The sequence below is a fragment of the Xiphias gladius genome, chromosome 1 (genome assembly GCF_016859285.1).
Source record: "Xiphias gladius isolate SHS-SW01 ecotype Sanya breed wild chromosome 1, ASM1685928v1, whole genome shotgun sequence".
NCBI classification, from domain to species: domain Eukaryota; kingdom Metazoa; phylum Chordata; class Actinopteri; order Istiophoriformes; family Xiphiidae; genus Xiphias; species Xiphias gladius.
In genome coordinates this window covers 1,364,321-1,384,654 of record NC_053400.1, presented here as the reverse complement: position 1 = coordinate 1,384,654, position 20,334 = coordinate 1,364,321, and the positions used below count along the sequence as shown (strand labels likewise).

The 20,334-nt window shown below is 39.4% G+C and overlaps 1 protein-coding gene across 4 annotated transcripts; it reads left to right on the top strand.

Moving 5' to 3' along the window:
- Nucleotides 1-3,002: 3,002 nt before the first annotated feature.
- On the top strand, nt 3,003-19,908 carry lto1 (LTO1 maturation factor of ABCE1). Of its 4 annotated transcripts, XR_005707777.1 has the most exons (8): nt 3,003-3,255; nt 3,628-3,733; nt 3,968-4,038; nt 6,383-6,500; nt 17,881-17,933; nt 18,420-18,576; nt 19,527-19,623; nt 19,725-19,908. XR_005707777.1 is itself a non-coding variant. In XM_040131027.1 (6 exons), the coding sequence occupies exons 1-5, from the start codon at nt 3,197-3,199 to the stop codon at nt 17,923-17,925; spliced, it is 399 nt and encodes a 132-aa protein (XP_039986961.1). In that variant the 5' UTR covers nt 3,003-3,196; the 3' UTR covers nt 17,926-17,933; nt 19,527-19,908. The 4 variants fall into 4 exon arrangements, 2 of the variants coding, with proteins under 2 accessions (XP_039986961.1, XP_039986949.1); XR_005707776.1 differs by having other exon boundaries at nt 19,527-19,908; XM_040131027.1 differs by lacking the exon at nt 18,420-18,576 and having other exon boundaries at nt 19,527-19,908.
- Nucleotides 19,909-20,334: the final 426 nt, after the last annotated feature.

Genomic DNA, 20,334 nt, shown 5'->3' with positions numbered 1-20,334 from the left:
GAAATTGTGATGGGCATTTTTCCTCCAGACATTTTTATAGACAGAACAATTAATCAATAAATCAAGAAAATGACTGTCAGATTAATTGATAATGGAAATAATTGTTAGATGCAGCCCTACTTAGTTGTACAAATAAGCCTTCAAATACATTAGAAAGCAAAGTTATTATGTGAAGTTACACACAGTGAGTAATTTGCATTTACTGTGCAGGTGTATGGAGCCCACTATATTCAAGAAGAGAAAAGAAAAAAAGCCTAACCACAGACAGACAACAGTATTTGAATTCATTCTCTAATAGCCCAGCTCTTTACAATACCTTTTAACTAAGATGGATTGATTACCTGTGTATAATTGAATCAGAAATACAGCTTTGGATATGGTTAGGTGGGGAAATGTAAATTTCATGTTCTGTATATAACTTGTTACAATAGGACAACAGTTAATATCAGTCAAAATTGATTTCTAAGGTTAAAAACCTTCTTGATAATTGTGAGTTATCATATTTATGGCATGACTGTAGATATTTGAGTATATACATCATCTCGATGGATCTTCAGAATTTGCCTGTTGAGGTGCTTAACAACCCTCACTAATAACAATAGGTTGTTTAAGCCTGATTTTGTTTTTTAAGTAATATTTAATAGGTTTGTATGGAAAGGCTGCTTCCCTCCACTTTGCAAAGCCCTGTTTTTTTTAATTTGTGTGTATTGATTGTGTATTTATTCATCAAGTCAGTCCAATATTAACTGATAACGTGCTTTTACAAATAGTAAAAATAGTTTTTTTAAGTTGTGTAGTCTTATTGTGTTCCAGGGTTATGAGGGTTATACCCACAGGGATGAGGTATATTTTTGATTTTTGTGGTTGTGTGGACAGTTTGTTACGGCAGATCATCTGTTAAAACAGTGAGGGTGAAAGCAGGTGTTCATCATCACATGGGAAGAAAGCTGCTCTGTGCACACTCACGGCTGTATGTTTTTTTACTGTCAGCAAAAAGAAGAATCTTTTATTAATGTTTTGTGTGTTATTCTGTATTCTTTAAAAGCTATTCTTTATATCTGTCTAGCTCACCTTATGGTAATCTGCAGATGGTAGGTTCCAGTCAGGTGAGGCAGATGGTAATCAGCCAGTGACTGCTTTGTGGTAGCAGTGTAGCTGGCAGCTTGTTATAAGGCTGCAAGGTTATCCATTTTTTCATTTTCTTTCAAAATTTAAGTTGCTTTTGTTGAACAGTGTTTTTTTTCGCCTTTGTTTCATTAACATTTTTACAACCTCCTGCCCCTCAATCTACTTCTTCAACATCCCTTCAAACTTTTCCAATGCCAAACAGCAGCTCTTGGTCTTCATATGGGCTGCTGGCACAGTGTGGTAGATTCATAGGATTCTTCCATCATGGGCCCAGGTCAGGCAATATACAGTATACTTTGTTTGGCAGGAAATCAAGGTGACATTACATATAAGTTTGTCCTAATTTTGACAATGAGAGAAACAGATTTAATGATACTATAGGAATAAGCTCTGTCAAATTAAAGAAATTATTTAACACTTGGAATATCAAAGAGTTAACCAATCTTGCTATTTTTCTGCTCACTCTGCTTTATTTTGATGTTTTATTTAAATCGTTTTGTTATTAATTAGTTTGGTAACACCAACTGTATAGTGAAAAAGGGACAACAAAGACTTCTTTTTTTCTTAGATGCCTTTGAAATTTATTATGTCTACAAAAACTATTGTACAACGTTTCTACAAAAACTGCTTCTATCAGTGCAAGGGGGTTTAATAGTGTAGTTTGGTAAACTGTCTGTGTTTGACCTGAAGTAACTCAACTAAATTGTTAAGCAGGCAGCAGAACACAGGCCATTATAAGAGACAACACTCAGCCAAGCCATCACATATTTACACTGCTATCATTAGGTAAGAGATATCATAACATCAAGACATAAATCACTCCTCTACAGACAACTTTCATCCTTATTTTTTCAACAGTCTGCAGGCAAAACGGTCAAGGAGCCAAAAGCGTACTGAGTTTTCTTTTCTATTTATTCAAGTGCATTCTTTTTAATGTACACTGTGTGTCTAACTCTGTGGGATAGCAAATGTACATTGTGTATATGTGTATACGGTTTTATTGTAGGGAAAATGCACTGGTGGCACATGACAATAAATTCCTTGAATCCTTATAAGTTTAACTTAATTATTATCATTATCATCATTTTTATTATTATTATTGTCACCCACCACTGACTGCAACATACACCCACTTGTATGAATATATCGAGACTGCCTGACTGTTCACACAAAATCATTGATCTGCATCTTCTGTTGGGAAAACTGGAGTGCTTTCATTTTTCAAAGGAAAACAACAGCTATACAAGGGCAGAAAGAGTGGAAAAGAGAGCAGAGGGGCACGTACAGTTTTTCTCAGCAGACACCATTTAAAGGGAAGCGTTATTTGTGAACTCTGTGAGAAGAGACGATGTGGTTCTAACTAAGTTGAGACTTGGACATTGTGGCCTATCCAGCTACTAGAAAGTCCTAGGCAAACATCCAGATGGATTCTGGCAATGTGGCAATTTAGAGACAGTCCAGCACGTCTTATTTTCCAGTGATAAATACAGAGGTGAAAGGCAACAGCTATTTAGGAGTTTATCAGATTGGGACTTGATTCTTTTTCTTTCAATTCTTTTCAAGTCGTTTTTTTCTGAAAAGATTTCCCAACTTATTCCCAGTTTAGTAAAGGTTTAAAATATCTACACCCCAATGGCCCGTACCTAGAAATCTCAGAAATAAAAGATGAATAGCACATTTCTGTCTGTGGAGGGCAGCATTACGCCTCGTCTGCTTCTTCGACGGACAAGAAGAAGAAGCAGCAGCAGCAGCAGCAGCAGCAGCAGCAGCAGAAGAAGAAGAAGAAGAAGAAGAAGAAGAAGAAGAAGAAGAAGAAGAAGAAGAACAAGAACAAGAACAAGAACAAGAACAAGAAGAAGAAGAAGAAGAACAAGAAAAACAACAACAACAACAACAACAACAACAACAACAACAACAACAACAACAGCTGCTGCTGCTGCTGCTGCTGCTGCTGCTGCTGCTCAGCGGCGAGCAGCGCGACGGCTAACGGCCAAGCTGACTAAAGCAGACGGGCAGTGAAGACTTTTGACAACAGTTTCACAGAAGAAGCTTGTAACGTCAGTTGAAGATGGCTGGCGGGCCTGGAAATGAAGATCTGTTTGACAGTATTCTTCTGGCGGATGAACGGTGAGTTTTCTGGCAGCTGAGTGTTGTCTTGTTTACTTGGGTACGTTCTACCTGCTAGGAAACACCTCAAAACCTTCGCTGAATCACCGGGAGGGGGTTCTCTCTTCGGCACGCACCCGAGATACGACAGAGCACGTGTTTCGGGAAAAAAATCGAACTTTAGGTTGTATGTCCAAACGCGCTGACACCCAGGTGTCCAGTGAAAGGCATCGATGCTAACGACGGTGAAATCGCTCTACTTTAGTTTTAAGTTAAACGTAGTTGTACTTCTCCTGCCAAGCAGCGTCCAGCATATTCAAATAAAGATCATGAAAAGTAAAAATGGTCTCTAACTACAGCCACTGAGTGAGGGTAGTGTGATTTGTTTTTCAGGTTCCGAGGGGAGGGCTACCGGGAGGGATTTGAGAAAGGGACCCGCCGAGGACTGCAAGATGGTCGCAGACATGGGGCCTCTCATGGGGCCAAGTTGTCCACCGAAGTGAGTGAGTTAGCTGTGAATATGACTGGGGCGCTATTCAGTAGAATGTGTACTAAGGGTTTTACTTTTATCTGTATGAATATTTAGCACTGCTCCTTATGACCCTCTTGTGTCTGTAATGTTGGGTTAAATACATGCGAAGTCAGACTGCTTAGAACTTCTTTCTTTTATGAATGAGTTGGGTTGTGTTGCTCTTAATCTGTTTACTGTCTCTGGCATTTTAACCTCCTACAGATTTCCTTCTACTATGGGTTTGCCATCACATGGAAATGTCTTCTCCAAAATAACAAAGATGTCAAATCAAGGTATAGTCTCCTCAAACAAGATAATCAACTTCCTGAAGTTTTACCTCAAAACACTATTGGGGCACTATAATAGTGTCTTTTATTTTCTTGTATTTCTCATAACCTACATACATTATGCGAATGGTTTCTTTGGCACAAAGTAGAGTTAAAACCCAGATCAGTATTCATATGACTGGCAGAGTACTGGGTACTGTGGTGTTGGTAAATGGACTGCACTGATATAGTGCCACATTCACCCATTCTCACACACATTCATACAGCTCTTTTTACAATGCATACAGCACTTCCTACACACACATACATCGGGGCAATTTGGGGTTCAGTATCTTGCCCAAGGACACTTCGACATTCAGACTGGAGGAGCCGGGGATCGAACCACCAACTGTCCAGTTAGTGGACGACCCACTCTACTTCCTGAGCCACAGTCACCCCTATGTAAGGGAAGCCTCACGGCATGCACTAGGGCAATAGGTTTGTGGACAGGAGTGTCATTCTCTGTGTGTCAACACAGTATTGTTACTGGTACATTGTATTCCATAATGCCTTCAGTTTCCACACTTCTATTTTTGCTATATAATAAGTTATAATGAGTGTATATGGCTGTATTGTTAGTGATGTTTTGAGATTTAATTGCATGGTAAAGTTTTACGAAATAGTGATTAATACACAATTATATTGATTATAGCAATTTAATAAACTTAATCCAATTATTAAAATGATTTGTTTCAATCCATGTAATGAGTTAATATCTCCTCATGGTCCGCTAGCACTCCGTTCTCTGTGTGTGAGTTGTTGTTGCTTGTTTTTTTGTTTTGTTTTTGTTTTTAAATCTGATGTTTCTACACAGCCCTGGCTCTGTAAATGGGATAAGAACAAAGTGGCTCGGACTGACAATTTCACCTGAGCGCGATGGTGCTTCTACACAGGAGAGGGAGGGGGTTAAAAGGGGGCGGTGGGAGCTAGAGAGATGGTAATTCTGGCATATGCTAACATGCTACACAACAGAAGGAAATATGGCCGATTAAAAGCCTAAGAGTAGAAAGTCTGAGTAGCAAATGTTGAGATTGAAGGGCTATGATTAGGCCAGGGGGAAGACCAGTGTTAACATTGGTGAGGCTTTCCCACAATGGAGACTGCACGGTTGGACTGGGGTATAAAGTCAGCCCTAGATTTACCCGCTGGAACTGGCCCACACCCTGGATGACAGGCACACAGATAGGGCCGGTGAAGAGAATGACAGGGCCGTTTAAAAACTTTGTGAATTTTTTTTTAAATGGCCCACCAATGCAGCAGTCCACTTGACAGCCCACTGGGACTTGTCCCGGTAGTCCCGAACTATGGTGGGGAGACCTCCAAGAGTTGAAAAACATAAAGACAGATGAGGAGGTTGCTCTGTTTCTGTTCTACAGGTATGTATAGATGTTAATTTTGCTCTGTTTCACAAAGCCAGTAGGTCAACATTGTTTTGTCCTGTTTGCTAATGTTTGTGATTGCTAATCCCATCTGGTTAGTTAGTAGGCAGGTACCGGTCTCGCATTTGTGTGTCTGAATCGTTCAGTGACTTGCCCACGGACATTCAGCTTACTTTCTGATTTACCAAGATATGGTGTTGGTGTGGTGTTAGCTATAGTAGCAGGAAATTTGTGAGTAACGCTGTCTGCAGGAGCTGTGCTGGCTCTGGGAAACCCTCCTGTCCTGTCTGCATATTAGCTTCACTGCAGCAACTGTAGCGATACTCTGCTAACCCACAGCCTAGCTAGCATTATTTACATTACTTGCTGTATCGTTGTTTGCTCTCTGTCATGGTATTTGTCCGTACAACATGCCCTCATGACCCAGCAAACTGTGCATAAGATGCACTTTTGCAGGTTTGGATGTAAACACTTGTTACAAATAAATGCTATTCTAACATAATTGGATTAAACTAACTGAAAAATTTGAAAACGTCAGATTTATTTTGAATCATTAAATGAAAGCCAACTCAGTGATTCATGTATGAAGAACATGGGCCTGGAATATGTCTATTTTGAGATGCTGTTTTCTAGATATGTCCATACAGGGAGTTAGGTTTATTCTTTCGGGAAACTGGGGAATGTCAGGGAGTTTTCACTGTGGGTTTTATATTACAAAATTAAAAGAATATACACCATATTCAGCTGGACATTGACACTGACACAGAAACTGTGTAGCCTTTCAAGAAAAAGCATTCAGAAAATATTTACTGACCATGGACGTGACTTGTTTCTGAAAGAGTCCTAAGATTCACATCAGAGCCACAGTGTGTGTCCTGTTTGATCATTCTGTGCCCTTATGTGTGTGTGTGTGTGTGTCTGTCTGTCTTCAGAAAGCGTATGAAAGCTCTGGAGGCTCTCCTAGGTTTGATCCAAAATTCTCCTCATGATGATCCGAAGTCTGCAAAGCTACAGGAAGACATGGAGAAGCTTCGAGCCAAGTTCAGACAGGTACTTGATATACTTGAAACTGGTGACAGTGAAGGATGATATAACCAGAGCTGATCAAGTTATTAATGCTGAATTGGTACCAGCGATGTCTACTGTAAGCTGTTGTGGTCCAGGTATGTTGGCTGTCAAACCCTTTTCATTAAAAATACTGCTGCTGTTACCTACAACAGCGTTATAAGTGAGGGAAAAGCTGGTCAGCTCAAACAGCATGCAATTAACAGACATGTTAATTGCAATCCTGTCACTACATCAGTCAGCCACAACATTAAAACCAGTTACCAGTTTTAATGTTCAGGCTAAATTTTGTGTGTGTGTGTGTGTGTGTGTGTTTACAGCCATTTTTATACATAATCTCTCATTTTTAGTCTCAAAAGTAAATGGACAATAGACAGTTGATCAGTTTCATAGCCAGGTGTGGCCTTTTCCCTCATTACTTAATGACATATTAAGCAGATCAAAAGTCTGGAGTGGACTCCACATGTTGACTTTGCATTTTGTAGCTGTTCACGGGAACTCTGAATATGTGGTCCAAAGAGGTGTTGATGCAAATGAAAGAGACCATCATCAGGCTGAAAAACCAATCGGACAGATGGCAGAAACTTTAGGTGTGGCAAAATCAACATCCTTAAAAAGAAGGAATGTACTGGTGAGCCCAGCAACACCAAAAGGCCAGGAAGACCGTGGAAGACAAATTAAATGGATGATCGCAGAATTCTTTCCTTGGTGAAGAAAAACCCCTTCTCAACATCCAGCAAGGCCTGACACTCGCTGGTCAGGCGTGTCCTTGTCGCAGTCTACAATCAAGAGACGCCTTCATGAATGTAAATACAGAGAGTTTACCACAAGGTGCAAAGCACTGGTAACAGAGAACAGAGCCAAGATCAGAGAGGCAATATTAGACTTTGCCAGAAACCTTCTAAAAAAAAACCTGACCAGTTCTCGAACCAGATTCTTTGGACAGATGAAACCAAGATTAACTTGTACCAAAATGATTGGAAGAGAGGAGCATGCAGATAGAAAGGAACGGCTCATGATCCAAAGCCAAAACATCATCTGTCAAACATGGTGGAGGTAGTGTTATGGCATGGGTGTGTATGGCTGCCAATGGAACTGGGTCACTGGTGTTTATTGATGATGTGACTGCTGACAGACGTAGCAGGATGAATTATGAAGTGTATAGTTCTATACTATCTGCTCAGATTCAGCCAAATGCTGCAAAACTGATAGGACGTTGCTTCACAGTACAGATGGAGAACGACCCAAAACATACTGTAAAAGCAACCCGAGAGCTTCTCAATGCAAATTCTTCAATGGCCAAGCCAGTCACCTGACCTCAACCCAACTGAGCACACTTTTCAATTCCTGAAGACAAAGCTGAGGGCAGAAAGCCCCAGGAGCAAGCAGCAACTGAAGGTGGCTGAAGTAAAGACCTGGCAAAGTATCTCAAGGGAGGAAACTCGGCATTTGGTGATATCCATGAGTTCCAGAATTCAGAAAGTCATTGACTGCAGAGGATTTTCATCAAAGTATTAAAATAATACTTATAATTATGTTGATTCGTCCAATTACTTTTGAGCCTCTGAAAATGAAGGACTGTATAAAAATGGCTGTTGTCAATGGTTAATGCCAGATTTGTGTTAAACCCCTTGAATTAATGATAAAAGTCTACACTTTAATCACATTTTGACTTGTTCCCTACAAGTCCATTGCAGTGGTATAGAGGCAAAATTACAAAAATTGTGTTGCTGTCCAAATACTTATGGACCGAACTATGTGCGTGTATAAATGTATAAAATTAATTGGACAGTGACACAATTTCATAATTTTTCCTCTGAACACCACCACAAACTCTTTCCAGCTTTATTTACAAATTTGCCCATGCAGCATCAAACTCACGACAAAAAGGTGGAAGTTCTGAAAAATATTAAGAAATGAAAAACTAGAATATCAGGGTTGTCATCAGTCTCCTGATTTAGTACTTCTTAAAGCCACCTTTTTGTTGTAATCACAGCCATCAGTCTGTTTCGGAATTTTTGCCCATTCTTCTTTGCAGAATTGTTCAAGTTCATTTAAATTCTGTGGTGAGCAGAAAAGGACTTCTCTCTTTCCAAGTCCATCCACTTTTTTTAAAAAATTGGATTTAAGTCCAGGCTCTAACTTGGCCACTTAAGGACATTTCCTTTTCCTTAAGCCATTGCTGTGTTCTTTTGGCTATATATTTAGGTTAATCGCCATCTTCAGCTATCTAGCAGAGGGACACAGGTTTTCAGCAAGAATTTGGGTTTACTTCGCAGCATCCATTTCCCTTCAGTTCTGACTAATTGCCCAGTTGAGCAGAGGATACTACTACTACTGCTACTCCTTTAAGAAAAGGCCTCTTTCTTGCCACCTTGCCATACAGACCAGTTTTGTGTAAAGCTTGAGAGATTGTTGTCACATGCACAGACTGATAGGTCCCAACCATAAAGACCTGTAACTCCTTAAAAGTTGCCGTTGGCCTCTTGGTAGCTTCTCTGATCAGTGTCCTTCTGACTCGGACATCCAGTTTGGATGAACAGCATTATCTAGGCAAGGTGTTGGTGGCCATACACTTTCCCCTTCTTAATTATTCTCTTAATGGTACTCAGAGGGATAGCTAAAGCCTTGGAAATCTCTTTGTAGCCGTCTCCTACCTTGTACCTTTCTACAACTTTATCCTGGTTGTCTTCTGAAAGCACTTTCCCAACCATGGTGAATTCTTTACAGTACCATGCACTACTAGTAGTGGAACCTTCAAGAAATAGCTGGTTTTATTCTGAAGCAATCAAAACCAATTGATGTCACCTTGGGAAATTAGCCTGGTGTTTGATCTGTAAGTTTATTGGTTGCACCTGACAAAGTTTATAATGGCATACTGTAAGGGCTAATCACTTAATCAAACCAGAAATGTTGCTAATTAATTTTTAGACATAGTGCAGAATTTAAAAAAAAAATGCTATTTTCACTTTGATTATAAGGGTTATAATGTGTACATACAGCTCATAAAAGTTGGACTTAATTCATTTTAATTTTCAGGGATGTGAGGACACTCATTGACATGATGCACTCCTTAGTCCCTTACACTATCCTGAACCATCACAACTAAATGCCTAACCCCAACCCTAACCTTAACCTAAACCTAATTCTAACCTGAAGATTAAAACCAAGCCTTAAACATCAAACAGCCCTTTGAAATTCTAAGGGCCAAATGTGTCCTCACAAAGATGGATTCAAACTGAAATATTTCTACACGACCATAGAAAGGCATGGGTGTGTGTACACAAACACACACACATACACACACACACACACACACACACACAATCATTCAGCCACAAGCCACAGTGGACCAGTAGAGACCAGTAGATCACCATTTTTCCGATTTTTTTTTTTTTTTTTTTTTTTTTTTAATCTTTATATTGGACTATTTATATTGGAGCAACAACTGAATACACCACAGAGCAGCTTCACCTAGTTCTACCCAACAAGAGACTCAATGATAGGTTTGTCCTGAACTCTAAGGGAGTATCACTAACTCCAATATCAATAGACAGATGACCCCAACAGCCCCAAAAATCCAACTGTTTACCCATATTAGTCCCGCATTCTCTGCATTTCAAAGAAATGAGAAGTAACCTCCTGTCAACACTAATTAGACCAATGACTGTCAATCACACATCAGAGGAGACGTCTAGGTGGAGCAGTGATTTTCTCTGACAAAATGGAGCCCAATGGACTTAAAACCAGAGTCTGAACTAGGAAATAAGTAGAGTAATGTTTAGATAAAGAAACAACATAGACGCAGTTTACAGCAAGACAACAGCAATAATTAACACACACAAAGCTATAAATTCACGATTTGACTTTCTCGTGCCTTCACGTAGCAGCAGATTCAGATGTTGCAATAGCCTGTAATACCCAGAGCTAAGCTAATGCTTACCTTTATGCCGAAGCTAATAAACCTACCTGTTGGGAAAATCTTTGATAAAGCCACTACTAGTTGCTTTTCATACTGACCTGCAGAGAGAAATTCACACCACTCTATTGCAAAGTCTTCTACAAAATATTTAGATTCATTATGGCTCTACCGAATGACCTACATTGATGTTTTATCTAAAGGTAAATATTGTCACTAATGTCACATAGATGGAACAGAATCTAACATAGCGGGTGTGCATTGAAGGAGGAAAGCCCTCGGGTTGGGCACTGTCAGGTATTAAATTTGTAAATATGAGGTATTAGATTTAACTTTACCTGAATACACCCTCTTTAGTAACAGATTTTACCTGTCTAAATTTCAGCATCATTTTTCACTGTGTGACACACATCTGATGGAACAGATGAGGTCCTTTTTTTTTTTTTTTTTCTTCAATCAATGCAATTGTCTACACAGACCATAAAACGATACGTATTTTACTTGCGGGTGTGCATGTAACTGTCACTGGCCATAACTCAAAAGTTTATAAACTATTTCTGACAAAATACACTGTGTTTTGGGGTTGTCTGTCCATCCCATTCATGTGAACGCATTGCAGGAATTTCTTCAAGTTTGGCACAAACGTTCATTTGGACTCATGATGGAACTGATTACAATTTGGTGGTCAAAAGTCAACCATGACTTCTCACAAAACATGTTTTTGGCCATAACTCAAGAATTCATACCTTAATTATGATAAAATACACAATGCTTTTTTTTTAAAATTAAATTCTTCACAACAAATATTTTAGGTCTGAACAAACACGGATGTAAACTGCAACTTGACTGGTGGCAGGAGTCAATAAATCTAGTTTTCTCAAATTTTTGGTCTTCCATTTTACATATGTAACTGCATTGATTGTGTAGAGCTGTCAAAATGTGGCTGACCTACAACTTAATACTGTGCCTGCGCACGTACTGTGTACACACAGGCAGAAGTCTGAAGATTCTGCTGCTGCTGCTCTGCTAACATACTGCTTTCACTGTGTGTCCTGTGTTGACATTATGCAAGTCTCAGTATGAATGTCTTGCATACCAACTTGGCTTCCTGCGAATTACACGTAAATTTCCTGCATTAGAGCATTTAATGCACACTAGCTAACCACTTTCTGGTATTGTCCAGGTCTGCTCTATGTTGAGCGTACCAACTGACTTCAAGGATTACATCAAAACCTCTGAGGGGACTTCTTTCTAAATCTCTCCTGATGGTGGTGATGAGGAGGAGCTGAGCTGACCTCTGGCTCCTGCACAGAAGAGGCAAGCTGAGTTGATGTCAGCCTCACAGGCAACAGCAAGTGACTGGTCTGCGGAGGGTTTGGACTCTGAAGCAGTGACTGTGTCAGTTTGAAGGTCATCTTTGAGTGAAGTCTTTGCTCTCACATTCTGATGGGAAGGTGTCACATGCAGAGAAGTCCACGATCCTCATTAAACTGGATCAATCTGAGGAGATGAATGCAGTCACCCTTTAGCCTCAGTGTGAATCCAGCTCAGGAGAAAGACTGTTTTTCTTGTTTGACAACAACAATGAGAGATTTGTTTTCAAAAAATACTTAATAGAACAAAGACACATAAAATTTTGAAACCAAATTTCATCTTTGGTGTCTGAAGTGTCTGTATTCTTTGAGATTTGCCTTGAAGATTGAAGCAACTCATGCTACTTTTGTGTAGTGTAGAAAATAACTAAGTACATTTATTGAAATGCTCTAAGTGAACTTATGAGGTACTTACATACACTTCATAATTCATCCTGCTACGTCTATCAGCAGTCACATCATCAAACAACACCAGTGACCCCGTTCCATTGGTAGCCATACATGCCCATGCCCCTTTTTTGGTGTTGCTTAGCTCGCCAGTGCATTCCTTGCAATTGCTATTTTGGCCACTCTTAAAGTTTTTGCCAACTGTCTGATAGGTTTGTTTTGTTTTTTTGGCCTAGTGATGTCGTTCTTGTTTTGCGTCTACACCTCTTTGGACTACATATTGAGAATTCCCATAAACAGCAACCAAATGCACATTCAACACTTGGAAAACTCCAAAACCTTTTATTTGACTAATTTTACCATGTAAAAGTCAATTGTCCAATTACTTTTGAGCCTCTGGAAATTAAGGAATATTTACAAAAATGGCTGTAATTCCTAAGCAGTTAATGCAAAATTTTTGTTAAAACCCTTGAATTAAAGCTAAAAGTTTACTCTTGAATCACATCTTGATGGCTTTGTTTCAAATCCATCGTAGTGGTGTACAGGGACAAAATTAATAAAATTGTCATTGTCCAAATACTTGCAGAACTAACTGTACGTCAGCTTGGGCTTTTGAAACGTGATATGGGTATGTTTTACTGTGACATTTTTTGGACCAAACAATTGATTAATGAAGAAAGTAATTGTCAGCTGCAGTACTATAAGGAATAATCTTCATCTATAGAATTTATAGTGGTATGGAAGTGCAGTTTGCAAAATTACTATTATGCAAATATCACAAGCCAACATCTTTAAACCAAAAAACTAATGCTGGAAGATATGTTTGTGTTTGAAACTTACACAGTACTGACCTGCTTCAAGTGCAGAAGTGTGTTTTGGTTTTGAAACATGGCAGCGGAGTAAGGGTTTGAATTTCTAAGATTGTGTTTTTGTGATACAGTTCAAATTCACTCCAATTACACTGAGGTAATCCATCACCCAATGCAGCAGCGTTTGAGCGGTTTGTGTTTCACATGAACAACAGTGGAAGTTTGTGGCACGAAGACAGAACCTACAGTTCAGACTAAGTATGTGGACAGTTCCACAGTTTTTGCTCTTTTTCTGAGTTCTATTTGAAATAAAATAATGGATACTACATTAAAGTGTCAAGTCTTGGCTTTAATTTTAGCAGGTTTATATTGATATTGAAAAAAACTGCGTGGGCCCCCTAAACATTACCAGATGCTTTGTATCTTCCCTGGTGATGCTCTCGTAGAGCTTTACTACAGCCTCCTTCAACTCTTGCTATTTGTGGGGTCTCTGCCTTTAGTCTGGTCTTCACCAAGTGGAATGCTGCTCAATCGGACTTAGATCAGGTAATTGACTCAGCCTGAAGAGAAGGGGATATTCCACCTCCTCACCCTGAAAAGCTCTGTGGTTGCTTTGGCCGTATGTTTAGGAGCGTTGTCTTGAAGAATGATGAAACGTCTTCCAATGAGTTTTGATGCATTTGACTGAATCTGAGCACACAGAATGCTCCTGCATGCCTCTGCATTCATTCTGCTGCTTCTGTCAGCAGTGAAATCATCAATAAATGTCAGTGTGCCAGTTCCACTGGAGTCATCCATGCCTGAGCCACAACAGAACCACCGCCATGTTTGAGAGATGAAGGGGTGGCTGTGGGTCATGGGCTGTTTCTTTTTCACACACACTTGACTCATTCGATCATTTTGACAGAGGTTGATTTTGTTTCATCAGTCCATAGAACTTTGTTCCAGAACTCCACCACTTATTTTTTGTGTATTTTTGTGAACTGCAGCCTGGCTTTTCTGTTTTTGATGATTACCAGAGTTTTGCAACTTGTGATGAATCCTCTGAGGTTAAGGTCATGATGTCTACTCTTGATCGCTGACAAGGAAAGATGTACATCCACATCCTGGAGAGTGTTTTTGACTTGCTGTGCATTCATAAATGGGTTTTTTTTCACCATGCAAATCATTTTCCACTCATCCACAAGACTTGTGCTCTTCCGTATACCTACTAGTTTGGTTGGTTTTGGCAAACCTACGACCTTTGATAGATATTTGCTTTTTTCAAAACCTCACTGTTGTCTTCTTCACCTCCCTAAGACTTTAGTGAAAAACTTGATTTTTGACATTTGGACATGGTAAATATGAGAAAATATAATCTGAATGAAGGAAATTCCCAGATAACTTCTGTGTACACAAACAAAAGGGAGGAATAGAATTGTTGGCCTCTCAAGAAAGTTGTACAGGAAATTTCACCTTCTACAAGCTATTCAAGCAACTAGCCACTAGGGGGTGGTGATGTCAGTGATTACTGCATAATCATAACCTCTGTTTCTCTCTCTCTCTCGTTCTCACACACACACACACACACACACACACACACTGGAAAGAATTGACATTGATATGCTTATTGGTTGGGTGGAAATATTATTTACAGACACTGCTGTAATGATTTAGAAATTGGGTATAACAACATTTAATAACATTCAATTATAGCATAATAATAAACATGAATAATGTTGATTAAAAAACAGTAAAATTCATGTTACTGCAGTTATCTCATATTTATTATGGACTGTGACAATGACACAATGTGTGATGATTAAGGGCACAAATAAAATTTCAATGTGACTTATGGATTTAAGAGCTGCACTGCTAAGTCTTATAACAATAATAATAACTTAAATTGTAAACACTTTTCTTAACCCAGTTAAAAAGTGCTTTAACAAAGCCAGGAAAGACATTAATAAGATCATTCAATAAAACAGATAAAACAATAAATTAAATGATAGAAAATTCACATGGAGAGAGAAAATCTTTAGTTGACATTTCAAAGGAAATAAAGAAGTAGCTGTGTGGATTGTGAACAGTAATTCATTACACAGTGTAGGTGCTGGGAGAGTAAAAGCACTGTCACTTTTGGTTGTGATTAATTGGCTATCATCAAAACATCTGATGACATTTAATTGCATTTCCACTGTTTTCAGATGTTTTATAGACTAAATGATTAATAAAGAAGACAATCAGCAGATTAATTGATATTGGAAATAATCCCTAGTCGGGTATGATAGAACATTCTGAGCAGCTGTTGCTTCCCATTCACCTTACCACTAAAAACTTCATTTTGATGTGCAGCAAATTTCTGGCAGCTTTTTTCCTCAGCACAGCATCAATAATCACTAATAATAAACTGTTCTATTATTTAACTGACCAGTCTGAAGTGTACAGAGGCTGCAGATGAATGAACATATCTGTGCTGCCTTCAGATGGCTGCAGGGATTCAATGACCTCAAGGAGAAGCTTTTCTTACAGTAGTACAGCAGCTGTGGACAACAGATACTGTCAGAATCAGTCATATTAATATATAATTCAGTGCAGATTACATTACTGCTTTAACCACATTAAACTTTATATTTTTTATGCCGATTTAAATGCATGTATTGGCTGGGGAGTGTGATTAAATATACTTTATTTATATTTGAAGCATTATTCCATTATTTCTGTGCATTTTCTGAAAGAATTTAGTTTGCTCTTGTTAATAAAATCACTGACTGTTTTAAAGTATTGCAGCAGTATTTATTATTTTCCATGGCATATAGGTATGTGTTGTTGAATGGCTACTTGGATCAACTGGCTGGTCCTGATGTAGACTTGGTCTGTTTTGGAAGCACCATGCACACATAAAGAAATGATGGTGGAAATAAGATAAAAGTTGTAATAAACTGTAATGATCCTGTGATGACAGCAATGATGTGCTACAGCAGCAGACTGTGTGCTTTTCTAACTTTGACAACACTGCACACAGGCTGTTACATGTAGTCTTTCAACTGATGGTGAGCCACTGGTTAATGTTAAACTCCTCTTCCTTGCCCGCGGATAAAACCAAGACACCAACCCATGCTGCGAACAATGTATTTACAGTGTGTACATGCTGCCACTTTGTCAATACACACCACACACCGAACGCTCAACAGCAACAACAGCATTAGGATGCACCAGAGATGAGTATAGGGACTTTTTCAGCCTTTGTCAGCCGGCTGACTTTCAATTTCATGTCCAAACTCACACTGACAATAACCCAACAGGACTGTGTGTGTGTGTGTGTGTGTGTGTGTGTGTGTGAGAGAGATGGGGTACAGTAGCAGCTGGTTTATGCAGTGTCAGGCAGCAGGTGAACGCTGTCTCCTAATCGGCAGCTTCTGAAGGCAAACAGAGAAAAGAGAAAGAGGGAGGCAGGGGGAGCAGGGGGTGGAGGTGTGACAGGGGCCAAATGAGAGAGGCTGCATTCAGAAGAGTGTTTTAGTAGACTTGGACCCTCTTAAAGTCAAAAAAAAAAAAAAAATCAAAGGAAGAGACAGAGTGAACAATTATCAAATGAAGAATCCAAAGAAAAGGAATGAATCAATTGTAGCAGAAGTAAAGTGGAGAGGAGAAAGAGGAGGAGCAAGGGTAAGGAGTTAAAGGAGGCGGAATAATTATCATAGGAGGAAGGGAAGGAGGTGGAGGAGGAGTGGAGAAAGATGAGGAGGAAGAGCAGGAGGGAAAGGAGGGGGAACTGGGGTCTTTGAGAGAATGTAGAGGAATGTGGGGAGCAGGTGGTGAGTGGTGACATGAAAAGCAGTGGTGACAAATGCAGCCGTCCAGCTTGCCGGCAGCAGAAAAGCCCTCTGAATGAAATGGTGGCATCAGATTTCACCACAGGCACACCAACAGCTCCAGGAGGAGAAGTGGGGAGGGGGAGGGGCAGGAGGGGCTCCATAGAGAGCAGCAAACACACATGGTGTCCTCTGAGTTTAGATAGAACAGCTTTCATTCAGATGGATAATATATTTACACATTCAGATCATATGATTATGGTTTGGAAGATTTTGATTTGGTACAGTATGGATACAGAAATTGTGAAGAAAAAAAAAGTTGTAAAAAAAAATCTTATCTCAAGATCCACCTACTAGCTTTTCTGGCACTTTCAACTACATCACATGGACTTCCTGAGCTTATCCATTTTGCTCAGTTTGCCTAGGTCATGTGATGATGATAAGTGAACCATGTGTCTGACAACTGAGCAAACTGTCCACTGATGATGAAGACTGAGAGATGTGGTTGAAAGCACCAGAAAAAGCAATAAGTGATGCTTGAGTTTTTTGTTTGTTTGTTTGTTTGTTTTTCTTGTTCAAACTATTTCTTCCAAGCTTGAGGCTGAATCTGACACTCAGTAGGGTGTTACCTGTGATTTGATGTGATTAGAAGTTATTACCCTCAATATTTTAATTTCTTACAAACAAAAGCCTTTCAATGGTGTTTAATTACAAAAAAATAATACGAGAATATTACTGGATTAAATTATAAATGTTAAATAACAGTATGATTTGTTTCCCCTGTAGTTTTCTATGATAGTTTTATTTGGAGACCACACAGGACAGAAGTGAACCAAATATTTACTCAGGTCACCAGGAGGTGCACAAAGCACTGAATTACTAAATATGAGGTCTTTATCTTTCACTTATTTCATTTATTTAACAATTTATTTGGTATATCAGTATATATGTATATATTATTTGTGTATATACATTTTTTATTGAGGGAGCATTTAAGTGGTCATTGTGGATTTTTCTTGCACTTTGTGCCCTTATATTTTATGCCCTTTTTTTTTTTTTCTGTCTGTCTCTTCTTTTTGTCAGGACCGGCCACAGTCCAGTGCAACATCCCCAAATGTCCGTGACTGACTGACTGAGTGAGTGATAGAGTTAAGTTTGCGATGAAGTTACACTATTGGTCCGCCGAGTGTTGGGGTTTCCCCAGTGGCCATTGCTCTTTCAAAATGATTAGGTGTGAACATTTTGTATTACGTTATCAGGGGGCGTTTACAGCAGATCGACAACAGCTTTCAGCTACTTCCACAGGGGGCCTTTATATTAGTTCCTCTTGTGACTGCACCTCTCCATGTACTAAGAGCCATGAGGGGGGGCTCACAGTCTTAAAAAACAAGAGGCATCCATAGATAGAGACAGATGAAAGAGAAGGGGCAGTTGTTTCAATAGTTTCTATAGTTATAATTATATATATATATATATATATTCCAATAGTTATAATTAAATGGACTGCACTTATATAGCGCTTTTCTAGTCTTATCGACCACTCAAAGCGCTTTACATTACAAGCCACATTCATACAGTGATTTTCTAAAATGAAAAATTGAAAAATTAACAAAAACATACAGCTCTTTTTCTCACTCACATGCACTGATAATACATCGGGAGCAATTTGGGGTTCAGTATCGTGCCAAAGGACACATCAACATGCAGACAGGAGGAGCCAGGAATCGAACCCCCGACCTTCCAATTAATGGATGTCCCACTCTACCTCCTGAGCCACAGGTCACTTACTCTTCCTTTAATTAATTAATTAATTTGTATTGTTAGGTAGTGGTGGTGGTGTCGGCGGTTTAAATAGTTTTTAAGGCCCTAAATTGTCTTTGACCGGTCCCGGTCTCAGTTAGGAAGTATACTGTCATTAGATAGATTCCAAGATATTGAATATTGTGTTCTCCTTCACAAAGTTGTACTGCTCAAAGTGTAGAAGGCAGCAGGAGTAGCCCATACAGCAGCATGGTAAAGCACTAAAAGAATGGATCCTGGAAATCCATCCCTCTGTATGTAATGGCGTCTGCTCAGTAATGTCTCTTCCTGCTCTCAAACCACAAACACTTACCTGTGACAGCACAGTTTATCACATGTCAAATTAGTGTGAGTTGGTTCAGTGTGGAACAGTGAGGGGTCCGCTGGTTTTCAGTTTCAAAGTAAACTGCCATGTTAACACGCAAACCCACGAAACTGATTTTACTTCACTTTGAGACTACCCCTCCATACACTGTTTGCAGCCTCCATTACTAAATTCAGTCTCACACCAACTTCGATCTTACCTTCTTCATTTCGGCCATGGTATTCAACCCAGTAACTGTTGAGATCTGTGAGCACAGCAACATCCCCCAAAAAGAAACAAACACAAGCAGTTAAATGATCAGACAGGTTGGAAACAAACCTTCAGGTCACTCAAATTTATCTGGAAAACGAAATAAAATTATTACTATTATTATTATTTCAGTTACCAACATCTATCACAGTTTACAGACCCAACATTGATGCAAGGTACCTATCGTAGTTGTGTGCACACCATTTTCCTGCAATGAGGTAGTCTTAGTGGCATTTCAAGTCCATTCACTTTCGGTATTACCTCCAAATAAAGTGGTTTACATAATCTGGATAAAATGTTTGCTTGTAAATGACCTCTTCTGCGCGTGTGTATATTCACGCTCTCTTCTTTGCAGGAGTTGGTGTTACTCTCTGGCACTTTAGTGGGAGTTGTCAACTACTCTACTGCAGAGAGGAATTTCGCTGCTGAAGTCGACGAAAGCAAGAAAAGCTGTGTGTAGCATCTCTTAGTTAAAACTCTCACAATGGCTGCAAACAGCAGTGGGAGTCGTTGTTTTCTTCTACTTGCTTCCTCTTTTCTCTCATCTTTAAAGCCACAGTGGATTTCTGGTTGCCGGTGTGCTCATCTGCTGGTTTTGTGAGCCAGAATGGGAAGACCAGCACAAGAACTATGCAGTGGCCCGAACAACCTCTCTGATCATCTGACCACTCTGTTGTAGTGACGTCACCCTTGTAACAGATCTCTGTGACAATATTATCTTAACCAATAAAAACAAAAGCCTGAACTACAAAAATAAATTAAGGAATTTCTTTATATTGGATATTTTTAGCTTCCTCTAAAATTACCTATCCAATTGCCTTTAATAACGTGAACAAAATAAAAGTAATTACTGTGTTTTTTTACCTTAATCAGATGACGTGGACATGGGAGAGTGTGTGTGTGTGTGTGTGTGTGTGTGTGTGTGTGTGTGTGTGTGTGTGTGTGTGTGTGTGTGTGTGTGTGTGTGTGTGTGTTGAGGGTATCAAGTGAAAATATATCAGCAGACAAAGGAACACGCATAGAAAAAAGTGAAAGCATGGTGTAACACAACAGCAGGCTGTTGTACGTGTTACAGTGTATGTCCTTGTGTGGTTATGTGTGTGTGTGTGTATTTGTGTGTGTGTGTGTTGAGGGTCTTTGTCTGCTGCTGGTTGAGCTGGCGC